Source organism: Hippocampus bargibanti, linkage group LG10 (assembly GCF_051943395.1).
Source record: "Hippocampus bargibanti isolate YZ-2025 linkage group LG10, ASM5194339v1, whole genome shotgun sequence".
NCBI classification, from domain to species: Eukaryota; Metazoa; Chordata; class Actinopteri; order Syngnathiformes; family Syngnathidae; genus Hippocampus; species Hippocampus bargibanti.
In genome coordinates this window covers 15,867,915-15,892,027 of record NC_142743.1, presented here as the reverse complement: position 1 = coordinate 15,892,027, position 24,113 = coordinate 15,867,915, and the positions used below count along the sequence as shown (strand labels likewise).

At 40.8% G+C, this 24,113-nt stretch overlaps 2 protein-coding genes across 4 annotated transcripts; both read right to left on the bottom strand.

The window, feature by feature from the left end:
• Positions 1-902: 902 nt before the first annotated feature.
• sirt7 (sirtuin 7) lies at positions 903-7,399 on the bottom strand. Its single transcript, XM_089006084.1, has 10 exons — positions 7,212-7,399; positions 6,979-7,116; positions 6,444-6,548; positions 6,290-6,360; positions 5,958-6,030; positions 5,785-5,883; positions 4,990-5,226; positions 4,778-4,858; positions 4,556-4,662; positions 903-2,386 (listed from the first exon to the last, which is right to left on the bottom strand). The coding sequence occupies exons 1-10, from the start codon at positions 7,314-7,316 to the stop codon at positions 2,179-2,181; spliced, it is 1,224 nt and encodes a 407-aa protein (XP_088862210.1). The 5' UTR covers positions 7,317-7,399; the 3' UTR covers positions 903-2,178.
• Positions 7,400-8,141: 742 nt separating this feature from the next.
• On the bottom strand, positions 8,142-23,826 carry cp110 (centriolar coiled-coil protein 110). Of its 3 annotated transcripts, XM_089006081.1 has the most exons (11): positions 23,580-23,826; positions 23,191-23,322; positions 19,630-19,755; positions 14,296-16,525; positions 13,399-13,508; positions 11,007-11,108; positions 10,543-10,659; positions 9,609-9,707; positions 9,338-9,454; positions 8,785-8,867; positions 8,142-8,413 (listed from the first exon to the last, which is right to left on the bottom strand). In XM_089006081.1, exons 2-11 carry the CDS (start codon positions 23,311-23,313, stop codon positions 8,257-8,259), a joined length of 3,264 nt encoding a protein of 1,087 aa, XP_088862207.1. In that variant the 5' UTR covers positions 23,314-23,322; positions 23,580-23,826; the 3' UTR covers positions 8,142-8,256. The 3 variants fall into 3 exon arrangements, with proteins under 3 accessions (XP_088862207.1, XP_088862206.1, XP_088862208.1); XM_089006080.1 differs by having other exon boundaries at positions 23,191-23,826; XM_089006082.1 differs by lacking the exon at positions 10,543-10,659 and having other exon boundaries at positions 23,191-23,826.
• Between the last annotated feature and the right edge of the window lie 287 nt (positions 23,827-24,113).

Sequence of the window (24,113 nt, the reverse complement as noted above, 5' to 3'; positions counted from 1 at the left end):
TTAAAGTAGCCAGGACCGCAATGGTGCATTTTAGCCTGTAGGTGTCAATGTTTTTCGCAATTTTGCATGGGGAGAACAGTTGGTTTCCTCGATTGCCTCATTTAAAAAAACAAATACTGTACACAATTTTTTGACACGCTCCCATTTCCACAAAATCAAAGTGACGTGAGTTTCTCATCTGTTTCAAACACTGTGATCCCCGGAAGATGCCCATCGGAAAAATGATCATATTGTCCCCCCCAAAGGGTATGAGTGTGTGACTATTCTGATTGAAAATATATTTGCTCAAGTTTCAGATGAAGGGTGTCTCATTTGAAACCTGGTATAATATATGAAACAAAAAAGAAATGGATTTTGTTTTTATGGCAAAGGTAGCGTGCCAAGCAAATTTCACTCAGTACTGTCATACCAGTAATTAAAATGGCAACAGTAGACACTTCCATTTTATTGCCAGAGGAATACTGGATGTGTGTGTAAAACATGGGAAATTAAGACACCAGTTTGTTTTTGTAACAATGGAACTCCATCCAAATCATGGAATATGATTGTATCAGTCACGATAAGGAAGAAACAAATTATGGTTTTATATGTATTTTTTCCCATGACAGTACATTGATGTGTTCCGTCATAACAGCCCTTTGGGTGTCCATACTCCTGAATGAGAATGGAATCCCATTTACCAAAGACAGGCTACTGGTCACTCACCATCCTAAATTGAGGACAAGCATTCTAAAAAAAATGATGGATGTTCAACTATACTGAGATAAACTGCATCGTGAATGCATGAGTCCTTGAACAATTAAAAATGTACTAAATCATTGACATTGTCCAAAATTATGCTGTGACATTATTGACAGAATTATGAATTTATCCAGTAGTAAGATAACTCTTGAAAACTCTCATGATAAAACAATATCAAAATAAATCATGGTTTATTGATTCACACGGAGCATGTTTTCATTTTACTGCAAAATACACAAGGAACATAATATTCACGTGTAACTATGGCACAGATAGGAGTAATGGTGACCCATCACTGAATATAACTTTGGCCCCATTTAAATGGTGCAAAATGTCAGCATCCTGAGACAAACAAATGGGTGTCATGTACTTCAACCTCAATGTTGTCAATGGCAACAAACCACAACAATTCTACCATAGAGTTAAGTCTTGGACCTCTAGTTCTTTGATTTAAATCACAAAGAATGTAAAAGCACTATCAACAATTTTATAAAAGACATGTCAGTAACGTTAGGAAGTCAGTAAACCGCAAATCAATTGCCATTCAGTACATACATCAGTAAAAAGTAAAAATAAATGGAAGTTTGGTACATTCATGACTACAATATTATAACATTGTATTTATTTATTTTAGCCCAAGAAATCTGTCAAAAAACTATCATTAGTCTAGCTGCCAAAGCTTGTTGCTGTAATTTACCACCTGGTAGCAACATGTCTTCACTAGCACAAAGAACCACCCTGTCCGCGAATGTCTATCTATAATGCTCAGTGAAATAAAGGTATTTCTGTTTCATGCAATATTAATACTCTAAAGTACAATTTCAAGTAAAAGTTGGCTTTGCGTTGACTTATCACTCCCTGGTGCTTTCTACTTACTATCTTTGTGACTGCTTTATTTCCTGTATATGATAACTGTCCACGTTAAGCGCTTTGTGACAACTTCAGTGGTTGTTAAAGCGCTATATAAATCAATATTTATTTTATTGTATTATTACTTATACAGTATACTGTCCTTGCAGAGTGGTTGTGGAATACTTCGAACACCGAGTTTGTGGTTCCCCATGACACAGAGTGCCGCAAGAGATCTCAGCGGGGCAGCGAACACCTCAATAACCTTTTAATATAAACATGTTAAAAATGGGTTTTGAGGCACAATAGTTAGCCCATCCTTTGATCCAAAGATGATCAGAAAATAAAGCCTGCTAAGAAAGTCATCATCCAATAGTTTTTTTTCCCCTCATTAATAAATAACTGATGACATATCGACCCACGGATACAATATAAAAACAATCCAAATCCTATGATAGTCCTTTACACATTACAAATTAGTAATGTGGGGGGCAAACATTAGCACCTCAATCCCTACTTGTCCACCAAATGATGTATCGGGTTGATGCATCAGTGGTACGCCGCAACGGTCTTGTCCATAATTCAGTGCTAGGCTGTTTTTTTCTTCTTCCTCCCTTTACCATAGCCTCTTCCAAACCAACCACCTTGCACCGCCATAGCTTCTGCGGCCCCTCCAGGTTCACTCAAGGAGTCATCCTTTGGTGAAGCAGCATAGCGAGCAATGACTGCACGGGTGTGGCTGTCCTCATCGTCGGATCGCAGAGGTGCAGCAAGGTGGAAAATGGGGTCCTCTGCCCTGTAGAGACAAAACAAAATTGTTCATCCCATCAGTGACTTTTCTATGTGACTTGTTGGACTTAATGTACACATTGTAGATATAAACAACCTCCCAAATAAGTTTGTTATTTAGCATTGTACAGTGATACCTCGGTTTTCGACCATAAGCCGTTTCAGAAACCTGTTCTTTAACTGATTTGTTCAAAAACCGAAACAGCACTTTCCATTAAAAATCAATGTAAAAAATCTTAATCCGTTCAAAGTCTAGAAAACAACTAACTATTTCATCGCATCAACAGGATAAAAACTTAATAATAGAGCAGGTCATGTGTAAAATTCTATATAAAAAAAAGACCTTTTATTTTCGCCAATTTTTAACATCAACGTTAACATCTGTACATAAAAATCTCTATCTTTCTGCCACGGGGCGTGTTGCCACCTATCCCAGCTGTCTTTGGGCAAACACAGGGAACACTAACTTTTCAAACCATCCTCTGCTTGCTTTAAAATCATACTATTCAGGAGATCTTAACCAAATATGTCAGCATTTTCGCAAAAATAAAACAACAACAATATTAATGCGTCGGTCACAATGAGACAATGAGGAAGATGTGACATCTAAGGAAGTGACGTATAAGGAAGCACAGGGTAGTCGAGTGCTGCATTCAGACGCACTCAGTTTGGTTGAGAACCAAATTTCGGTTGTATACCGGGGCATAACAAATATTACATTTTTGGTTGAAAACCGAATGGGATGAAAACCGAGACGTTCGAAAACCGAGGTTTAACTGTATACAATTGCCCAGTTATCCTTGATTGTTGTGAAGTGAAGCAGAATGGATGGAAGATTGTAGTATTTTGATAATTGTCTTTTATGCAGCATTTCTTTGCTGCAGTTGTTGTGAAAATGAGTTTTACAGAAATTACAGAAGGAGTTTTGAATTATGATAGTGTTAGGGCAATTCGCTGCTTCCAAATAAATGCTACAGAACAATGCCAGGTTGCCATGAAGATTTCTATTCACCTACACCGATGTGTAATATGTTTGTCAGGGGGGATATGTTAAGGCAATTCCCTATACAAACACATTTTAAACATATTTTCATTTCTATCTATTTTAGTTACTTTGGCGTTGAGTGAACCCTGGCGCATGTGGCTACTCACCCACAAAAAAACTTTATCCTGTGACTGCAAAGTGAGTTTTGAAAGGCGCCTATAAATGAAATAGTCTTATTATTATTACCTTCCACATCGTTTTATTTTCTCGGACTTCCTGTCATGATGTCACATTCTGTCTGTCTTTACATATTTTTTTCTTGGACTTCCTGTCATGACGTCACATCCGGGCTGACTTTATAAAAGCTCTCCCAAGCAATTCTTTCTCTCTTCTCCTCTCACTCCTGGACCAGCTGCGTGAGCTACATTTTGTGCCGTTCCAAAGGTTAAATAATCTTTTTGTTTTTACTTTTGATTCCTGCTTCATTAATAATGACGCTAACAGATAGGCCTTTCAATATTTTGATATCTGTAAAAATGCCGTTCTTCCAGCGTCACACTCATGCTTGCAAAATCCTAACAAGTAACAGCTAATGTCATTCATTCTGCTACCACCTGCCATTCTTATGCCATTCAAAAAGCCTGCTTTCAAAAAGCGTCTGTAAGTAAAGATGCAAACCTAGCTTCAAAATTGCTTTAAAAACAATAGTTATTCCACTCTGAATCAACCATACTGGCTGGCCAATTGTTCAAGAAGGGGATCGATCAGAATTGATGTCGACTGACTCAGCACTAGCGGGATGGTACTCACTTATTTTCTGTTTTGCCACCCCCATCATTGGAACAAGAAAACAGTCAGGCCCCTCCACCCCATCCAAATCTCTTCTGCAATTATAAATCGATCACTTCTTCTAAACAAGGGTGTGCAACTCGCCATAACATTATATCCCCAAATAACATTTATTTATATCAAAGAAAAGAAAGAAAAACATTCATTTACAACAAAGCATAAGCATATTAACATTGTTTACGAGTCCAGTCGGGAAAAGATTTGAAGTGCATCGATATGCCTGAATTGAAAAATACAAACTCAATGAGCGTCGCTGCCATCTACTACAATCAAGGCACACCATCTATTGATTCACCACCATTGATGATAGAATAACGAAGCATTTCACTGGTATAGACATACCTGTCATAGACAGGAATTTTTAGATGAAGCTCTTCCATGAGAAGACTCATGACATCATCACACTTGGCATTGATTTTTAGGACAGCCAAGTCATCTTTTGGTGTCCACTAAAACAGAAGAGCACAAATGAAGTCTTTGAAATTCATGAGTACTCTTGCGCAACATGATTTATTCCGCTCAAGACCAATTACAGTAGATGACATTTTATTCACAATACTGTACCTGTAGGTTAATGATGTACAGTTTGGGCCTTTTGCTCGCTGGTTTGTTCATGCGCCACAGACATGCGTATTTCTTTAGCACCTGCGGAGAGAAACTGTTTGTAATGTCATACATTCAATTCAAAAATCAATTGGATATATACTGGAGTAATCATTTAAACACTGGAAACTCAACAAACGAAAAAATGAGAATAAAAGGATAGGAACTAGTACCTTCAAACTGGAACCTAAGCAGACAATAACGTCAGCCATCTTTGCCGCCTCTGCAGCTCCCTTCCAGTTGAGAGGTTGCTCCAGGGTTCCTCGCTCCCCAAAGTGCACTATTGTGTCCCTAAGTTCACTGCCACAGTGGCAGCACCTGCGGCCCGTGGAATGCCGATGGAGGGATGTTCGCTCTGTCACATCGAATAAACGCACGTATTCCCTGACTGGAGAACAGCAAGTACACACCTGAAAGATGGAGGCAGGCAATCAAGCACATCAGAGGCAATTCTAAGAGCACAGGTAAAGGGGTGCGAGTAGTTTTGCTGCCCGACCACATCTAACACGAGAAACTTGTAATTGCACGATGACTACACAGTAGATGGCTGTAGCACTGACTGTCATTGTGTGCTCTGGGAGCAAAGAGCTCCAAATAAAATGTGAGTTTTTGCGGCTATGTTGTCAAGACAGTCAGAGTGGCTGGAGAAAAATTTACAATGGAGAGCAAATATAGCCTTGTCCAGTCAATATTTCAGACAAATGAACTCACATATAACTTTGATGAAAAGGACACAATGAGATAGATGTCAAAGCTGGGTGGGGTTAGATAATACAAATCCTTCCCAGGTGCCAGGATTGCATTTGTATCAACAGTGTGATGGCAGATACACCAAGTTCTACAATGGTGCGTCTTGCAATTACCCCACTTTGAATTGATTGTGCCCTGCAAATTGTGATCATTGTATCCATGAATCCTGACTTTCTATTGAGATTATGTGCATGTGTGTGTGCGAGTAAGTGCATCACCTCAATGAACATGTTTCCATGAAGTTCAGACAGGGCATGCCTGGGAAGACCACTACGTAGATGAAGTCCGTCACAGTTTTGAGACACAACATGCTTCACCTTTCAAAGCAGTCACATTTTAAATACTGGTGAAATATTAACCATTTTATGTTGCTACAATAGGCTAAACCTACCAGCATTTCCTTATAAAGCATCTTAATGCACATGTGTGTGAGTGTCGGCTCTGCTTTGCTCAGGTCAGACGATCTGTTTGGAAAAAGAAAATAAGGGGAAATGGTCTAATCAGAAAACTGTCTCTCAACGATTCTTGCTAAAATCAAATTGATATGAGCAATAAATAGCATTGAGATTTTGCACCGGCCATTCAAGGAAAGCCGTAACGCTGAAGTGGCCCGTGACAAAAAATAAATAAATAAATAAATAAATAAACAAACCGTTTGATACCCTTGCCTCACAGTCTATCACAAAATCCCATTATAGATGAGAATAGGCAAAAAATAAAAACCTGACAGCGCAGCCCTTCTGCAGTTGTGTCCAAACACCATTGGGACCTCGGTAGTCAGGAATAGATGCTGCCTACCATTACACAACAAAAAAAAAACATTCAGGCAGAAGATCATGAAGTACAACGTCAATGAACAATGTTGCGAGTTTCTTACAGTACTTATTCCAGCTCCAGTGTAAACCACCATGTGTTTGGCTTGTTTGACTGCCGCTGCCAGGTGCCACACTTTACTTTTCAGGTCATCAGCAGTGTCAAAAAACTACAAGCAACAAAAAACGAGAAATGTGTTCATAATAAATGTGTTCATGATGTGCAAAATAAAAATGACACAACCATGTGTGAACATGCGGTATATGAGGAGACAAAGGAGAGTCGTGTCTCTCCTCTTGACAACACAGTTGTTTGCGCAGAAATCAGCAAGCTACCATTACCTTTTTATCATTTCACGTCTATAATTCCTTCGAACTCCCGCCCCCTTGAAGGTACAGGACCCTTGTTGAATATCTGTCCCTTAGGGTTCGTTCTATCCATCAATTCTCGAAAGTACTTGAAAACAACAAAAGGGCCGTGATTTGGAGTCTGTCATATTTCAAACCTTCAAATAAACTAGCGTGCATTATGAATAGATGCGTAGTGGTGATAAATATGCAGTAGTTGCTTTGATACAAGCTTGAATGAGCCTGTCGTACCTCCTCTTGCTTCCTCTTGAGTTCTATTATGCGGATCTTTCTCTTACACAGTTCCTCCACCGTGTCTTTGTGCAACACAAGCACAGCAGTGTCCTCCTCCGATCTCTCAATCTCAGGTTTTTTCAGGATGCGTCGAACCTGCAGTTTAAAATAAAAGACCAATCGCGGTTAGCTTAAAGTAAACGGAACAAACAGCGACTCATTGGCATGACGTTTATTCCGTGTTATCGTACCAGTCGGATGATTTCTCTCTCGTTTTCTCGTTGCAGTATATTGGCCTTTTGTAAAGCTTTTCTTTCCACCCGCGAAGAGACACCGCGGTCTGTCTGGTTTTCCATTACAAGATTGACCAGATAAGAGGGTGCGTTATCAAAACATGACTACCTTATACGACAACCGGACAGATGCTCGTCTATTTTTACACGAAAACGGTAGCGCCCCCCGTGGCTCGGAGTGCGCCCAACGCTTTGTAACATAAACCCTGTATGCCAGAGGTCTTAAATCCTGTTCCTTCCTTGAGTGCTGCTGTTCTGCCAGTTTTCCATCTTGCCTTTCTAACTATACAAATCCAGTAACTATCTTGAAATATATTGCATCGATCGTGAGGGCACCCCGTCTGCTTCACGGTACACATGGACAGCAATTGTCATGTTGTAAAAAAAAACTTTATTATCACACTAAAAACCAACAAACATATTTCATAGTAGACTCTGGATGCTTTTTTGGCAGACATGGACGGCTGTCTGAAAATTAAGGCAAGAGTTGAGCAGATTTACTGAAGTAATCACTCTTACACACTCCTCTTTCGGGAGGGCGACCCAAAAAGATCCGTCCCACTGAGTCCCTCACAGCAGCAATGTTTTCTCCCGAAAGAGGAGTGTGTAAAAGTGATTGACAACTTTGTCAGACGAGTACAGGTTTGCTTGCAACGAAATGGTGGACATTTGGAACACATCTTGGGAAAGCCATAAATTGACTAAAAATTGACAGAAATAGCTGACACTCTGGTGAATGGTCTTCCATAAACTGAATAATGTTTGGTTGTAATTTGAAATAAATAGCTTTTTAATCAAAGTCACAATTGAAATTTTCATGGGTATGCATCTTTTTGGGTCACCCTGTATTTGGATCCAAACAAAATCGACTCCTGCTATATCAGTGGGTCATTGTGAAAGTATTTTATAATTTCTTCAGAAATGAGGACACAATAGTAGTTCAAAGGGAGCACACATTTGGAAAAGTTAACTTGAGTTCTTAGTGGGGCCAAATGGCCACGTGTCATCGAGGTCTGCTGGAGACAAAGCTCTGAGAGTTCCTTTCAGGCTTAGTTCTCAACCGCCCTCGCTTTGTGTCAAATGGCTGCTTGCTCATGAATCCTGTCTTGTGGTCAGTTGTCACAACTCCTTTGTGTCTTTCTGACACCTTCTTCTGGATCCTGGTGGGTAAAAGAAGTCTATGTTTCAGCTGCTTGACAATAGGTTTTATCTGTGGTACAGAATGTTTCATTTAAGTCAAAGTATAAATTGAACACATGCGGTATCTCAAAAGAGTTCACATTTTTTTGTAAACACTACTATATCTAGTATCATTATCATACCGTTGTACCTCAATTTACAAACTGAATCTTTTCTGTGACGCCAAAATGTTCACAAATTGAGGTAAATTGTCCCAATGAAATAAATGAAAATGCATTGAAATCCATTTCAGCCTCCAAAGAGATTTGAGGTTCACATAATGAAACATGTACAAAACTGCAAACTTCAAATGAGCGGGTTCTGACACAAATGTCCACAATACAATACTCACAAAATGCCTCTTTTTCTCAGCAAGGATTTCTGTGTTGCGACAGAAAGAGAACTGCTTCCTTTTGGACAGCTTGTGTGCTGCAGCTGAACAAACACAAACATATGGTATTGGCTGGCTGTGATTTCCTCCAGATGCAGCACAAAAATTCACATTCCACTACCATTTGAAGATTTGATGAAGGAAATCAAAAGCTGTCTGACAAGTAACATTCATCTGTTTTTCATACAATGATGCAGACATATTTTGGATTGATAAAAATAATGCAAATCTCTGCCACAATAAGTTTTAAATTATTTAAGAAGAGTTTTGTTAAATGTCCCTTCCTTTAATTGAGGTGATGGATTTGAAGCTATCTTTCACTCAAAGAAAAAAAAAGCCAATAAAGCAAAACATAAGTACCGTAAATCAAATTCAGCCACGTAAGAGCTTGTAATTTAAAAACCTTTTACAGGTAAATTGGGACACTTGTGCAATAAGTCAGGGTACTACTTTGGTCAGTCAGTAAGCGACTTTCCCAGCACAATTCCCATATGGCTTGAAAGCTGTCAGTTACCTGTCGTCTGAGTACTCTCTCCCTGGCCAGCTCTCTGTCGAAACTAATCAGATGCATCCTCTCCGCCACTGACACGCAGAAGAAGATATCGTACACTTCGTTACGTGCCGCTCGCAGCTGCAGGAGGGAGACAATCACACAGCAGTCGGTTGTTTCAGTGAACCTGTGAAATCTCACTATCTGTTCTGGGTAATTTGCTATTTTAAGAATAAATATGCACTGGCAGAAAGACACCTCAACAGATGGGCACAACATGTGGCTGACTTAATACCTGCAGAGAGACTCTCTGCTGCAATAAACGATCCTGTTTGCTACACATATCCCCTCTCTGAAGAGGCAGCTGGAAAGCCTGCAGGAATTGTTGTGTGTCCTGAAAAAAAACACGCAATTCCAGTAATCACAAAAGAAAATAATTAGTTAAGTTATTGCATTAAGAATGAAGGAATTCAATTAAATGCCTCATTTGCTGCAGGCGCTGTTTAGTCTTGAGCAGAGTACACGCACACAAATAATCGGGCCCGATTTGAGTCTTTTTCGCTGCATCCAATCACAGTCAGCAAGGGCCCGCCTGATGATAAGATTACATCAGTTCATGCACATTTTTCATGTGAGTGGGGGTGGGGGATCAGTGCAATTTCAGGTAATCCAAGGACTCAGTGATTGATTTTAAACGGAGAAATGGGCAATTAGAAATTGATAACATGAAGCTTGCACTGGTGGTGGACAAACAGGAGCCAACTGGCTGTGTTATTATTGCACATTTCTTCAGTCAAATGACACAATAAAAATGACAAGGAGAAGGGCTCATTACCACAATACACTTGGCAAATAACCTAACATTTATCACAGCTTCTTGTGTTGTGTCTTTTACTACTGTACACAATTATTGATGGTGGCAGTCCGGGTGCCATGTGACACCATGGTACACAAACATATATCAGGCCTGGGGGAGGAGACTTGACTGTCGGTGGTCAGATTGTAATGCGTGTGGTGTCAGGTACACCGCACACCACACACAAGCAGTAAGCATACACTCGACAATGTCTTCATGTCACTTTGTTGTTTTTTTTTTAAATCAGAGGCCAAAAATCAATATCTGAGAAAGACACTTTCAACAACTACCGCAGAAGTGAAAATGTCATTTCAACATCCCAAAGCACCGTTATTCGGCGAGAGCAGATGTGAGAACGGCAGGCTTCACTCACCCCAATAGTGCGCACCAGCTGCGCCACTCTCTCGGTCCTCAGCAGCCTTCGCGTCAGATAGCCTTTGACAGCAGCTAACAGCAGGGGGCGGCAGTGCTCAAGGTGAGAGCTGGGGGGCTAATGAAGAGGGAACGAGTGATGAGGAGGGTGAATAATGAAGACAGGAGGGGAAGAGAGGAGAATGCTAATTCCATCAGTGACAACCAATTAATTTTCCAGACTCTCAAGGTCTTTTGGTTGGCATCTGTTTAGTGCATCCGTGCACGTGCACTGCTTTAATACAGAATCATAGACAACTGATAGTTTGTTGTCACTCACTTGTTGATTGTTCAGCTGAGGGGATGCTGTTTTTTTAAGACAGGATAAAAACGATAGCAAACAAGTGTTGGTGGAACTTGCCATTTTCCATCTTGAAAAGATACTACAACAAGTGATGAATATATAAACATCAAAAGGAATTCTACCTGAGAGATCTTTGAGAATGTCACAGTGTCCACAAGACAAGAGCCTGACAGAGACCACGGGAAGGACGAGCCCTGGACCAGGCAGTAGCGCATTGCAAATGCCTGAAAAAGAAAGTCGGGCAGATGTGAGCAAAGCATGTGTGTGTGTGTGTGTGTGTGTGTGTGTGTGTGTGTGTGTGTGTGTGTGTGTGTGTGTGTGTGTGTGTGTGTGTGTGTGCACGACTGGGATGTATTTGGGGAAGCAGACAAGGTTGGCAAATATTGAATTGGAAAGGAGAGAAAATGAGGCAGAAGGAAGGAATTAATTGAGGGCGGAGATAAAAAAAGAGAGAGAGAGGAAAAAAAGAGAGAAGTAGAGAGATGGATTGGATTGGATTGGATTTGCCTTTATTAGTCTCGCAGTGGAGAAAATGATGGGGCATTTGAGAGGCACGGCGTGGATAATAAGACAAGAGAGAAGGCAGAAATAATTCAGTCAGAGAGCAAAAGGGACAGCAGATGTGGCATGAGACAAAACAAAGAGAGGGGGTGAGAGACAAAAAAAGGAGCCCATTAGCACTGGCACACGGCAGGACGATCTGGCACATAACCATGGGCACTCCTGAATTAAACAAAGTACGTATGTTTTTTTTCCTTTTCCGTGTCAATTGCTTCACTTCTCTCCCCCCACCTCTAAGCAAAGGCTCCAGCCAGCTTGAGCTCCCACCTCAACACAAATCACAAGGGGGACAGAAGGGAAGAAAAAAAGCACAATTTTCATATCATGGCTGCAGTGTATCATATACTTGTTAAGGATATATCAATTAAACTCAGCCCGTGACTCGTAGGGTGTGAACACTAAACTCAAACATGGACAGAGAGAAGATGGAGGTAGAAGAAGTGGATGGCAAAGAATGCCCTTGAAGTGCCCCTGCCCCTTCCCCAACACACACCCACGCACACACACACATATAAAGGCGACCATACAATCTCAGCTCTTAGGGATGTGATGAAACATTTATGCTGGAATCCCTTAGGTTTGATTTTTCTGTGGGAAAAGGAGAGTTTGAAAGTCTCTTGTAATGAGCAGATGTCTGTAGTCTGTTCACGACTCGCCTCTTTGGAAAACACTCAATCAGGTCATACGACCTAATTTTGAATGTGCGTCATAGGCCATGTGTGGAACCACACAAATCTTTCAAATGATAGCTTCCTTTGAACGAATCTAATGGTCAAATATGGGGCCACACAGTGATTCTTCATAATTGTATTGGTGACGCTGGGTGAAGTGGTGAACCTCGCTCAGGTTTTTTTATGGTTCTTCTGTGAGGATTACGATTCGACCTGCAGAAAGTGATGCAACATCATGCAAGAAGTGGGAGGGATGAGTTTACTGTGAATTATCTGGACCGGAAAAAATATGGACTGATGTACGGTAGTTCTTACACGGAGAAACAACATTTTTTTTACTCAGCAATTTTTCACGTTTGGCTCATACAACTTAATAACTACACGTTCATAACTAGTATGGATGAAGTGAGAAAACTCCTAAGACGTCTAATCACACTGAAACCAATCTTTTACATCTTCACTTAAAGGACAACTGACGCCTCCGAACAAGTTGTGTCCATAATTTGTAAAACCACTTCAAATGACTTCTACTGAGCGTATTTTACAAAGATTCCACCGCATATAGCTGTTTTTTACGTTTTAAGACTCGCGATGAATATTCAGGAAGTCTAGTTTTCGAGTTGATGACGATCCCCACGTGACGTCACGTTTGGAACGCCCCTGACCGAGAAAGCGACACATAATGCATTTTGCGGTACTTTGTTGGGTCTGAAAACTTCGTGTTGATGGCGAAATTAGAAGGAAAACACATAAATAACGCAACAGTGAATCGTTGTGTGTTGCACCAAGACAACTATTTGATATTCGCTGACACAAATTCCCAGCAGACAAATCAGCCCATTTCCAACAGAGCTTGGGCGCCATCTTCTGCATTTTCTGGTGCTACATTGCTGTCATTGACGGTTCGACTTGATATGGGAGGACTCCTTTAATCGATTGCAAACATTTATGCTTTTCTTTTCAGAACTATTTGAATCATATTCATAACTGGATGAGTAACAAGAAAGCATCTTCTCCGAATCTGAAGCCATTGTTTTGATTCTCGAGCAAGGCAAGACGTCTTGGCGTGACGTCACGAACTGGGGGCGGGACTTTCTGAAAATCCACAATTCGCAGCTCAATTTGTTGCAGTTTTAGCACACTTTAAGTAATTTTTATTGGTGTTTTGCATTTGACTAAAAATATCAGCCTGCATGTTTTGGGTATTTCAGATTCTATAAAACGTTTTTATGATCTCAGTTAGGAAACAAAAAATTGGTGTCGGTTGTCCTTTAAGTCTCACCTGGCACAGTTCCTCCTGCTGCTTCCTGTGCTCTTCTTGCAGTGCTCTGACCTGAGCAGCGTGGGCCTTTTTTAGTTCATCTGTAAAATGGTCACCCCCGGGTGAAGCCACTTGGACATGCAAAAGTGATAAAGGGAAGAGGAAAAAGCTTGTTAGTACAACATCCACCCAGCCATCCATCTTGAGACTATATTAGATGACTGGCTTGCCATATGGTCTTACAATCATGACTCTATTACTTGTGATTCAAGTCACTTTACACCCACATTCAATCGTATAATTATTGCTCATTTATTTTTCATGTTGGCCCAGTTAATGTCAAAACTTTGCTGTTAATAATTGATGGGATTAATATGCATGAAACAAGCGGGGATTTTCCAATATCAATGAACTGGTCTATTAAAACATCATACACCAGTGTGACCAAATAATAGTGTGAGCTCAAGACGTAGACAGATTCAATAAACTTCACATTGGGATCATAGTCAGTGTCAAGCTTTTAGAGATGTGTTCAGATTTGTGGCACAACATGTCCAACACAAGATGCCTTACAAAGACTTCACTAAACCTGTAGTTAACTCATTCACTGCCAGACGATGCGCAAAAGTGTGTCCACTCCGGTGCCAGGGGTTTCATTTTCACTCAAATTGCAAGACCCACAGAATATTGAGTTGGAGGTTTAGTGGTAGGAGTTGTTTATAGTTTTATTGTTCTGATATTTATTGTTCTTTTAATTGTAGTGTCCTTGGGTGCTTTGAAAGGCACTTGTAAATTAAATGTATTATTATTATTATTATTATTATTATTATTATTATTATTATTACATAAACATTTAATTCAAATGAGTTAATATCGGATACAATATATGAAGCAATGTATGTGACATGTGGGTCTTACCTCTGGAAGAACTGTAGCTGTGTTTGTTCTCTGACAAGTCTTCACTGCCGGGTGCTGCACTCATGTCCAGGTTGTCTGTCGCATGCATAAGCAGTCTCCGTTTTACCTTGGATGATGCGCCCTCAATAGCGGCTACACTCACAGGGGTCGATCCCTTCGCTTGAATCAAGTGGTCGTTTGAGTCCATCTCTGTTTCTGAACCCTCAAGGAGCCACACCTCAGACGGTGTTTCCATATCGAATAGTTGACGGTCGACAGAAAGGATACTCGTGAAACTATGATCGTCCTCATCCAATTCCGGCTTTCTTTCTGTAGGATGTGGCTTGCTGCTCACCGGGACAGAAAAATCACGAGGACCTGTGTGTTCTGATGGAAGACCTCTGAAAACATCAGGAATTGGCATCCGCTTGGATATGGAAAGAGCACATTTAACTGGTGGCTGTTGCGTTCCGATTTCCTCTGGCTGCGGAGAACTTGTGTTGACTACTTCTTCGTTGATTTTGTCCTGAAGCATAAAGATGTTGACCAGACTGAGCTCTTCTGAATTTTCTTCATCGCACAAGATTGATGCTATGCTGTCTTTACTGCTGTTGCTTTGCTCATCTGTGTATTCCACCATGCTTCTCCGACTTTCAAGGGATTGTCTATCGAGACACCCAATGTTCCTTTGCTCTCGCCTTCCTACATCATCCTCATCAGGTCGACCCTCAGATTTCCCTTCAATTTCCATGAGGGAAGACCCCAGATCAGAGATCAGTTCTTTTAAGACGGACAGGCAGGACTCAAGCTGGTTTATGTGCTGTGAGCTCTGGCCTGTGACGTTCGTTCCATCACCTTGCGGTCCAAGGTTACGTTCATCAGCCCCGTAGTTTCCCTTACAACTTGAGCTGATTGAAACCTTCCCCCTGATGTTATCTTCTTTATCTGGTAAACCACTGGAACCCTTATTGAAAACAGGGCTCGGGCAGAAATGAGGCACAGGCATGGAGTGAAGGGTTCCATGCCCTACCAGAGAAGGAACTGGATCGGTGCTTGCCTGCTCACTGGTCATGTGATTGACTTTTTGTGTTTGGGATTGCGACAGAGGCTGAGAGCGAGGAAGGATGATTTGTTCAGGAGCTCTTTCACGATCACAATTTGCCTTGTTGCTGATCAATTCATCCAGAAACACCGGATTGCACTCACTGTAGTTTTTGCAGGTAGTATTGATTGTTTTGACAAACCTCTTGTCTTTAGTTTTTCTCCCTTCTGTACCCTTAGAGTGAAACTCGTTTTCTTTATCAGAGAGGCTCTTTTCTTCCACTTGAGGTTGTTGTGCTTTTTCCTGCATTCTAGTATTTTTGGCTTGGTTCCTAAGCAAGCGCTGCTGGCAGCGGTACTCCTGAGATTTCCTCAGCAAGTCCTGGAGACTCGGCCGAGTCTGTAATTGTGCTTGATGTACCTGCGTGTCCACATATTCTGGATTTGCTGGGGTGCTCTGAGTCAGCTGATCAGTACATGAACGATCAATGATTGGTGTTTGAGGTGATTCGGGAATGTCGGAAGTCCTGCAGCTTTCCAAAGAGGGGACAGGGACCACCACTTGCGTCATTTGTTGGCCTTCCTTCATCTTAAGTACGGCGGAAGAGGGACTTTCCTCTCCAGGGAAAGGATTGCTTCTAATTGAATCCTGAGGAGGTGAAATACAACAATGGCCATTCCGTGCTATAAAATCATTACAAAAGGATGACTCTTGTCCACTCCGCTCCAATTCATCTCCGTCTATAGGAGGGTAGCTAATAATATCTTGTACACTGGCAGTTCTCTTTGAGGTCTTGTGAAGGAAAACGTCAGTTGTATTATTAGTTCCCCGTGGGCCGTGACCAACATTACTGCTGTCAAGGGTTTCTGAAAGACCACTGGTGTTTTCCATAATTGCACGAGTCAAACAGCCTAAGGATAAAGAGCAGTGACTAGCACTACTGAAGGAGCTTGATTCCGACTCAGGCGCTTGTTGGTTTGGACAACGCTCAACAAGGCAACCTCCCTTGTGATTTGGTTGAGGAGCCGCACGAGAAGAGGAAAAGGCACTATTTGTTGTTGATGACAAAGGACTGACGTGTGGACTTTTAATTTCCGCCACAGTATTTACAGTTTGTTGACTAGATTCACTGGAGTTTGAGGAATCCAAAGATTTTGGGGCGATCTTCAATTCCTGAAGCAAGTCCTCCAATGTTGGTGAATGCCTCATCTGTAATTTAAAAAAAACAAGCCAAATGTCACGAGCAGAGAGAAAATGTACCATATCAAGTGGTTAGCATGATCAATTTTTTTCAGGAGCAACGTAGGCTGGATGAACTAAAAGCAGATATGCAGTCAAAAACATGAATTAACTCAGTTTACAGTACATGTCATCGATATTTGAGTTAACGTTGAAATTTGAGCTCCTGAAAGATTTGCAGTAACCCGTTTAGATGAGTGAGCAGACAAGAGTTCCTCCTACAGACAGGCTAATTGTAATAAATCGGGATATCCATATGTAAACCGCAACACACACAATATCATGATGCAAAGAAATGTCTTCCTTCTTAGTTTATACCTTCATTAAATACATTATTTTTGTATTTCACCAAACTTTAAGTACTGGTAGTTGGTTTTCTCCTTGCTCCAAAAGTGTGGTTCCCTTTGTTCCCTAAATGGGTCAAACACACACACACCCCCGCATCTCCATCCGCTTTGACCTGACCGCAGCTTTTGACACCATTTCTCACCTCATCCTCCTTAACAGACTTTCCAACATGAACATCACCACCCTCACACCCCTATGCTGGTTCCATTCCTATCTCACTGGTCGCTCTCAGTTCATCCAAATCAACTCTTTCACTTCACAGTCCTCCCCTGTGCCTGCTGGTGTGCCCCAAGAATCTGTCCTGGGACCCCTCCTCTTTATTATCTATCTCTTTTATTGCTTAGCAGATGACACCCAGTTCTACCTCGCCAGCAAACCTGACGCCTCTCTTCCACCTTCATCCCTTTCATACTGCCTCTCAGATTTACCCATAGCTTCCTCAAACTTAACAGCGAAAAAAACTGATGTTCTCCTTGTTAGTACTAAATCCATCTTACACAAAGCCAACAGTTTGTCCCTCACTATTGACAGTTCAACAGTGTCCCCTACCCCTCAAGCCAAGAGTCTGGGTGTCATCCTCGATAGCTTACTATGGGAGGTAGTGCATTTGCATATCATTTTCAAAAGTAGACGCACAGAACCTCAGCCACAGAAGATTCAAAAGAAGCTAACACAATTTATACGCTACAAAACGTAAACGTACATTAAAAGCATCGTGGAAAGAGGAGTTCACGTGGCTTATAGCAGACGACCCAACGTAAACATTGCATTGTGCAACATGCTGAACAGCGGACAAATGACAACTGGAGCAAAATCATCAGCAAGGGATTTACGATAAATTAAGCAAAGGAGCATTTGTAGTAGGTACGTCCTTAATTTAAAAAAATCCTTCATACTTTGTAACAATGGTTTTTTTTGCGATTAGTCGTCTTATTGTGTTTTAAGTTGTGTAAAATGGGGCAGGCAACTTTTCAGAGTTGCCTGCCCTGGTGTCCGATAACTTTCTGTCATGAGTTTCAGACACTGTTATTATTATCATTATTATTATTGTGCTCAGGTTTAAGAGGCCATTTTAACCAGACTTTGATTTTCACAGATTTTGATATTTGGGCAATGTTGTCACATTGCTATTTCAGGTGACTCATCAAAAAAGAAGCCCAAGATGGCTGCCAAGTAGGCAACCATCTTTATTGTATCTGTGTTGTTTTTGTGTTTTCTTGTCACTTAGAGTCGTTGTGCATTGTATGGAATGGATATGTATTGTTTTTCAGCATTTTTGGCCACGATATTCATCAAGGGGGAGACTGCCGAGCGGTTGTGCCCTTTCAGCAGCACGAATATGCCAGCATTGTTATTGATTTGGGAGAAATGTCGGTGCCATTTGACTGTCATCGCTGGACAGCTAAGGGTCTATTGTGCTTTTTTTGCGCCTGGAATGGGCATCATTTTTGCAGCCCCGCATTGTTCAGCGGAAATGTCGGTGCTGTTGGACAGTCTGCGGCATGGCTTGAAGAGCCCGCAATGAGAAGAAAGGGGCGTCAGTGCAGAGCGACTATGCGTATGTGGAACAGTTGTAGCTTGGAATTAAAGCGGATTTACATGGGACAGGAGATGTGAGACAATCTCTTTTCATCAATGGATGCTACAGCTTTGTGTTTGCTTTCAAAACTTGATCCACGGGTAAAAAGGATTCTTTGATCCTCTCCTCTTTCTTCTAGAACTACATCATACAACAGAGAGGGTGCACAAAGTATTTAAGATTGAATGACTGTCGGTGTCTATTGTGTTGTGTCACATCATTTGTTATTTAGCTTTTGTTGTTTTTTTACTTCAAGATGACGCCGCGAGTGTCGCTGCCTTTAGAGAAGGTCCTGTATTTTGTTTTTTTACTTTTTCCTTTCCTCTTACTTTCATCACTTTGCTGCTGTGAAATGTAAATTTCTCCCCTGCAAGACTAATAAAGGCTAATCCAATACAAACCATATATCACTTAATTAAATGATGGATACAATGTGAACATTTAGTGCAAGAGTTAAATGGTTTATCATGTTGTGATTACAATTGTGATCTAAGGCAATGCAATTTAATACGGTAAGCCATTGCTTTTTTTCCCTCTCGCACTTGAAACCCTCTGGGTTTACACGTGGTGAGGGTGATTTATTAGCTGTTGCACACTAGCTTCATAGGACCAATGTATTTACTGACGGTCTCAAAACGTCAGAATGATGGAATTATAGACAATGACACAGATTCTCCAAGTCTGCCCTGATACTAAATTTTCACATCAGTCCTTTGCGTACCTCAGTGGGAGCCTTGGCTGATGAAATCTTTTACCAAAACTGATCACAAGCAGAGACTGAAGTGAAGTATAGCTTTTAAGGGCAACTATTGCTGAGGTTTGCCAGTGTCGTGACACCATGCGGCAGTGTCAAAGATTATTTTTCATTTAACACCTCTGGAAAAATGCTTATCTGACACAGGTTCTTTAGTGTCTGTAAATTATTTGTTCATAGCCTTAAATGTTTTGATAGTAGGATATAATTTGCTGTCAGGTTTGTAATTTTTACTGCATATAGTGAATATTTCACTGAAGCTTAATTTGAAGAGAAATTAAATTAAAATCGCAATAACTGTCAGAAAAAAAAAATCACAATTCAACCTTTTCCTAAAATCTTTCAGTACTGGCACATGTCGCGATGAGAATGAGGCTATGCCAAATGTCGTACCTGAACACTATGTAGAATTGTTTGCACATATGCTAGTCTTTCATTCCCCTTCTTCCTTCGACTGACCGCATTTCTTTGCGCCACTTCTTTGTGCTGCTGCATTTCCGCTACAAGAGTACCTGTGAGCTGTCAACAGAAAAGCAGTCATGAGCCACAAATGATCAAGGTTATTACAAGTAAAGCATTGATTTCAGTTAAAAGAATAACTGGGCATCAGTAACAAGCGGTTCCCAACCTTTTTTATTGCACTGGCCAGTTTAATGTCAGATAGTATTTTCAGGGATCAGCCTTTAAGCTGTGTCGGATAAATACAACAAAATTGATATGATTTGACCTGCATAAAAAGTGTGGTATTTTCAAAACAGAAAACTGTAACAAACACAAATCATGACACAAGGCATGTCATATCTGACCACTACACGAATACAATCATTCACACTGAACCTCAATGTGTACCAACTTCCGACGGGCTAGATCAGGGGTGGGCAAACTTTTTGACTCGCGGGCCGCATTGGGTTCTAAAATTTGACAGAGGGGCCGGGCCAGGAGCATTTGGAGGGAGTGTTTGGGCCGGAAATACTCGGAACAAGTTATGTCCATAATTTATAAAATCACTTCAAATGATTTCGACTGAGCGTATTTTACAAAGATTCCACAGCATATAGCTATAGTTTACGTTTTAAGACTTGCGCTGAATATTCATGAAGTCTTGTTTTCGAGTTGATGACGATCCCCATGTGACGTCACGTTTGGACCGCCCCTGACCGAGAAAGCGACACACAATGCATTTTGGGTACTTTGTTTGGTCTGAAAACTTCGTGTTGATCCGTGTTGATGGTGAAATTAGAAGGAAAACACATAAATAACGCCATGGTGAATCGTTGTGTGTTGCACCAAGACAACTATTTGATATTCGCTGACACAAATTCCCAGCGGACAAATCAGCCCATTTCCAACGGAGCTTGGGCGCAATCTTCTGCATTTTCTGGGTGCTACATTGCTGTCATTGACGGCTCGAATTGATATGGGAGTACTCCTTGAATCAATTGCAAACATTTATGCTTTCCTCTTCAGAACTATTTGAATCATATTCATAACTGGATGAGTAACAAGAAAACATCTTCTCCAAATCTGAAGCCATTGTTTTGATTCTTGAGCAAGGCAAGACGTCTTGGCGTGACGTCACGAACAGGGGGGTGGGACCTTCTGAAACTGACCATTTCCGGATTCATTTTGAAGTCATTTTTATTGGTGTTTTTCATTTAACTAAAAATATCAGCCTGCCTGATTTGGGTATTTTAGATGCTATAAAACGTTTTTCTGATGTCAGTGGGAAACGAAAACAAAAAATGGTGCCGGTTGTCCTTTAAATGTCGTATGTACAAACCTCATAGCACAGTAAGAACACTACAACCCAATTTATTAACTGTCTTTCAAATGTGAAAAATATCCCTGATCAGTTAATAAATTTGTCTCAAGGAATATGGCGTTTACATACTATTTCGCAGATACTTGGAGGAGGAAATGGAAATAGATGAAAATAACATATGCACTGTGATTTATCAAGATTGCGTCTGTTTTTAATAAGTTTCCATCGAAGGGGCAAAGTTAAAGAAATCAACATTTATTGAAAAATGGAATCACTTAAAACATTCAAAACATATTATTACACAACGAAATATTCAAGCTCAATAATACCTACTTGTGTTAAATTCCGCCAAATCATAGATGGTTTGTCCTGCCCGCGCGCTCAACAAACTCCTCACTGACGCCCTCGCCTTCACGCACAAACAAAACACGTGTACCGTCGCCGAGCACACAAACATCGACGACCTGCAGTTGAAATTTACATACTCGGCACGGCAGCCAATCAGAAGCCTGCTTCTTTCTTCCGGACTTTCGCAAGCGTTATAAAGTCGTGCAATTGCATGTCATTTTCCAAAATAGATGCACAGAACCTCAGCCAGGAAAGAAAGATTCAAAAGAAGCTAACAACATATGTGACGCTACAAAACGTAAATTTACATTAAACCGTGACTGTAACGTCTACGTGAGATTTATGAAAGGGGCTTAGTGGCTCGTAGGAAGCAATGCAAACGTTGCATTGTGCACCACAATGACAATCGACTACTGCAGCAAAATCTACAGCCATGCACATGACCGTAAATTAAGCAAGGTAGCATTTGTAGTAGGTGCATTCTTGATTAAAAAAAAACTTTTTTAATGTGATTAGTTGTCTCAGTGTGCTTCCAGTTGTGAAAAATGGGGCAGGCAACTTTTCAGTTATCTGCCCTGTTGTTCGCTAACTATTTGTCATGAGTTTTAGATACTGTTTGTACTATAATTTGGGCAAATTCGGCGGGCCGGATTAAAAAGCCTAACGGGCCGTATGTGGCCCGCGGGCCGTAGTTTGCCCATGTCTGGGCTAGATTAAAAATGACCAACGGGCCGGATTCGTCTCGCGGGTCGTAGTTTGCCCACATCGGGACATAGTAAGCCTAAATTCAGAAGGCTCAGGAATATAGAGCTCTAGAATCTCGAGCCTTCTGTATTCAGGTTTACGGTTTTAATAGATTCATATTTTTTCATTCATTCATCTTCCTGACCGCTTTATCCTCATCAAGATCGCAGGGGATGCTGGAGACTATCCCAGCCGTCTTCGGTCACTGGGCAGGGGAAACCCTGAATTGGTTGCCAAACAATCGCAGTGCACACAGAGACAAACAACCATTCGCTCTCACACTCACACCTAGGGACAATTTTGAGTGTTCAATCAGCCTGCCATGCATGTTTTTGGAATGTGGGAGAAAACCGGAGGACCCAGAGAAAACCAACACGGGTCCAGTGAGAACATGCAAGCGCCATACAGGGTGGTTGAATAGGGATTTGAACTTAAGACCTCTGCACTGTTAAGTCGGACCGCTAACCACCCGACTACAGGGCCACCCCCAGGCTTATGTTTATATTTTATATTTATTTACTTTTTGATCTTCTGCTTTCTCCCTTTCATAATTTAACTGCTGTAAATAGGGAATGTATCCATTGTGATCAATTATTTGTCTCAACTTGGTCACAGGATGTTTAAATATGAACATCCTGACTAGGTCTGATTTGATCATAATCGCATTTGAGGCGGGAAATGTAGTGGTCCATTTATGGAGCCAGCATTTTCCATTTGAAGTAATAATAATAATAATAATAATAATAATAATAATAATAATAATAATAATAATAAATTTTATTTATAAGCGCCTTTCAAAACTCTCAAACTATTAACAGACAGAAAATTCTGCATAAAGTTCTGAAACTTCGGACGGTTTAACAGGTGCATGAAAAAAATGCAGGCGTCGTCAAATATGTTATCTTGCGAAGCTTGAGTGCTCATCGTAAAATTTAACCCAAAAGTTGACTATCCGTAAATTAGGTTGGGTAGTGTATTTTTTCGAGGAAAAAAAGGTTACAAGTGAACCCGTCAAGGTCAAGTGCCATTGGACAGAAAATCAACAGAGTCGTGTTAGAATAGAACGAGAGTTGTTTGGTAGGAAAAAATAATGCTCATACCACGGGGGGCAGGATAGGCACTCCATAGAAGCGAATGGCAGATGTAGCAGACTTTTGATGTTCCTCCTCTTTGTTCCGCATATGTGCGAGACGATTCTGCACAAATGTATTGTAGTCCTCCATTTGATTTTCCTGAAGTTGGTCGTAAATCACATTAGGGTCTGGAGCTATTTTGTCTTTCATAACGGTAGCTACGACGTGTTAAAACTAGCTCGCTAGCCAGTCATCTTGATAGTCAAGTAGCGTGTTGTTTTTTTAGAATAGTCCAATATAGTCAAGTCGGTCTATCAATACTACACTACAACAATGATGAATCTTGGGGATAAGCCAACATAACGAACTCAATTGGGTTTAACGCGATTTCTGCTATGATAGTGTTTATGTTTTACCAATACCCGCCTCTCTTCCCGGAGAAACGACCGGTGACCGTTTGGAGAAGAGCAAGACCAGGGATGGATTCCGGCCTGCTCGAGGATTTATTATGTCAAGCAACGAAAATAGTCACGACCATTACATGGACAATAAACGAATTGATATATGGCTTTAACTCGTTCAGGCCTTGTCACCACATGGCAACTTGGTTATAACTTGAGAATAAGTATCAACTTTGAAAAATTCATTTAAGTCGATTGTTACAAGCTCCGGCACGAAGGGCACGAAGAAGAGTAATTCTCATAAAAGCACGTCATTACCCCCTACAGGCAAAGCTGCATTTTGCCCATATTAAATAGGAAAATGCAATTACTGTTTCAAGTTAATAATCAATAAATACTTCAATGTGTGTGCGGTACTATGTATTGTGTTTTTCAGTTTTGGTGTGAAAAATGCAAATTTAGCTTTCACAATATCCTATTTAATGTGTTCGAGGATTACACTCGATGCACGGCAAGTGCTTTCTTACCGTGAACGGTAACACAAATTAA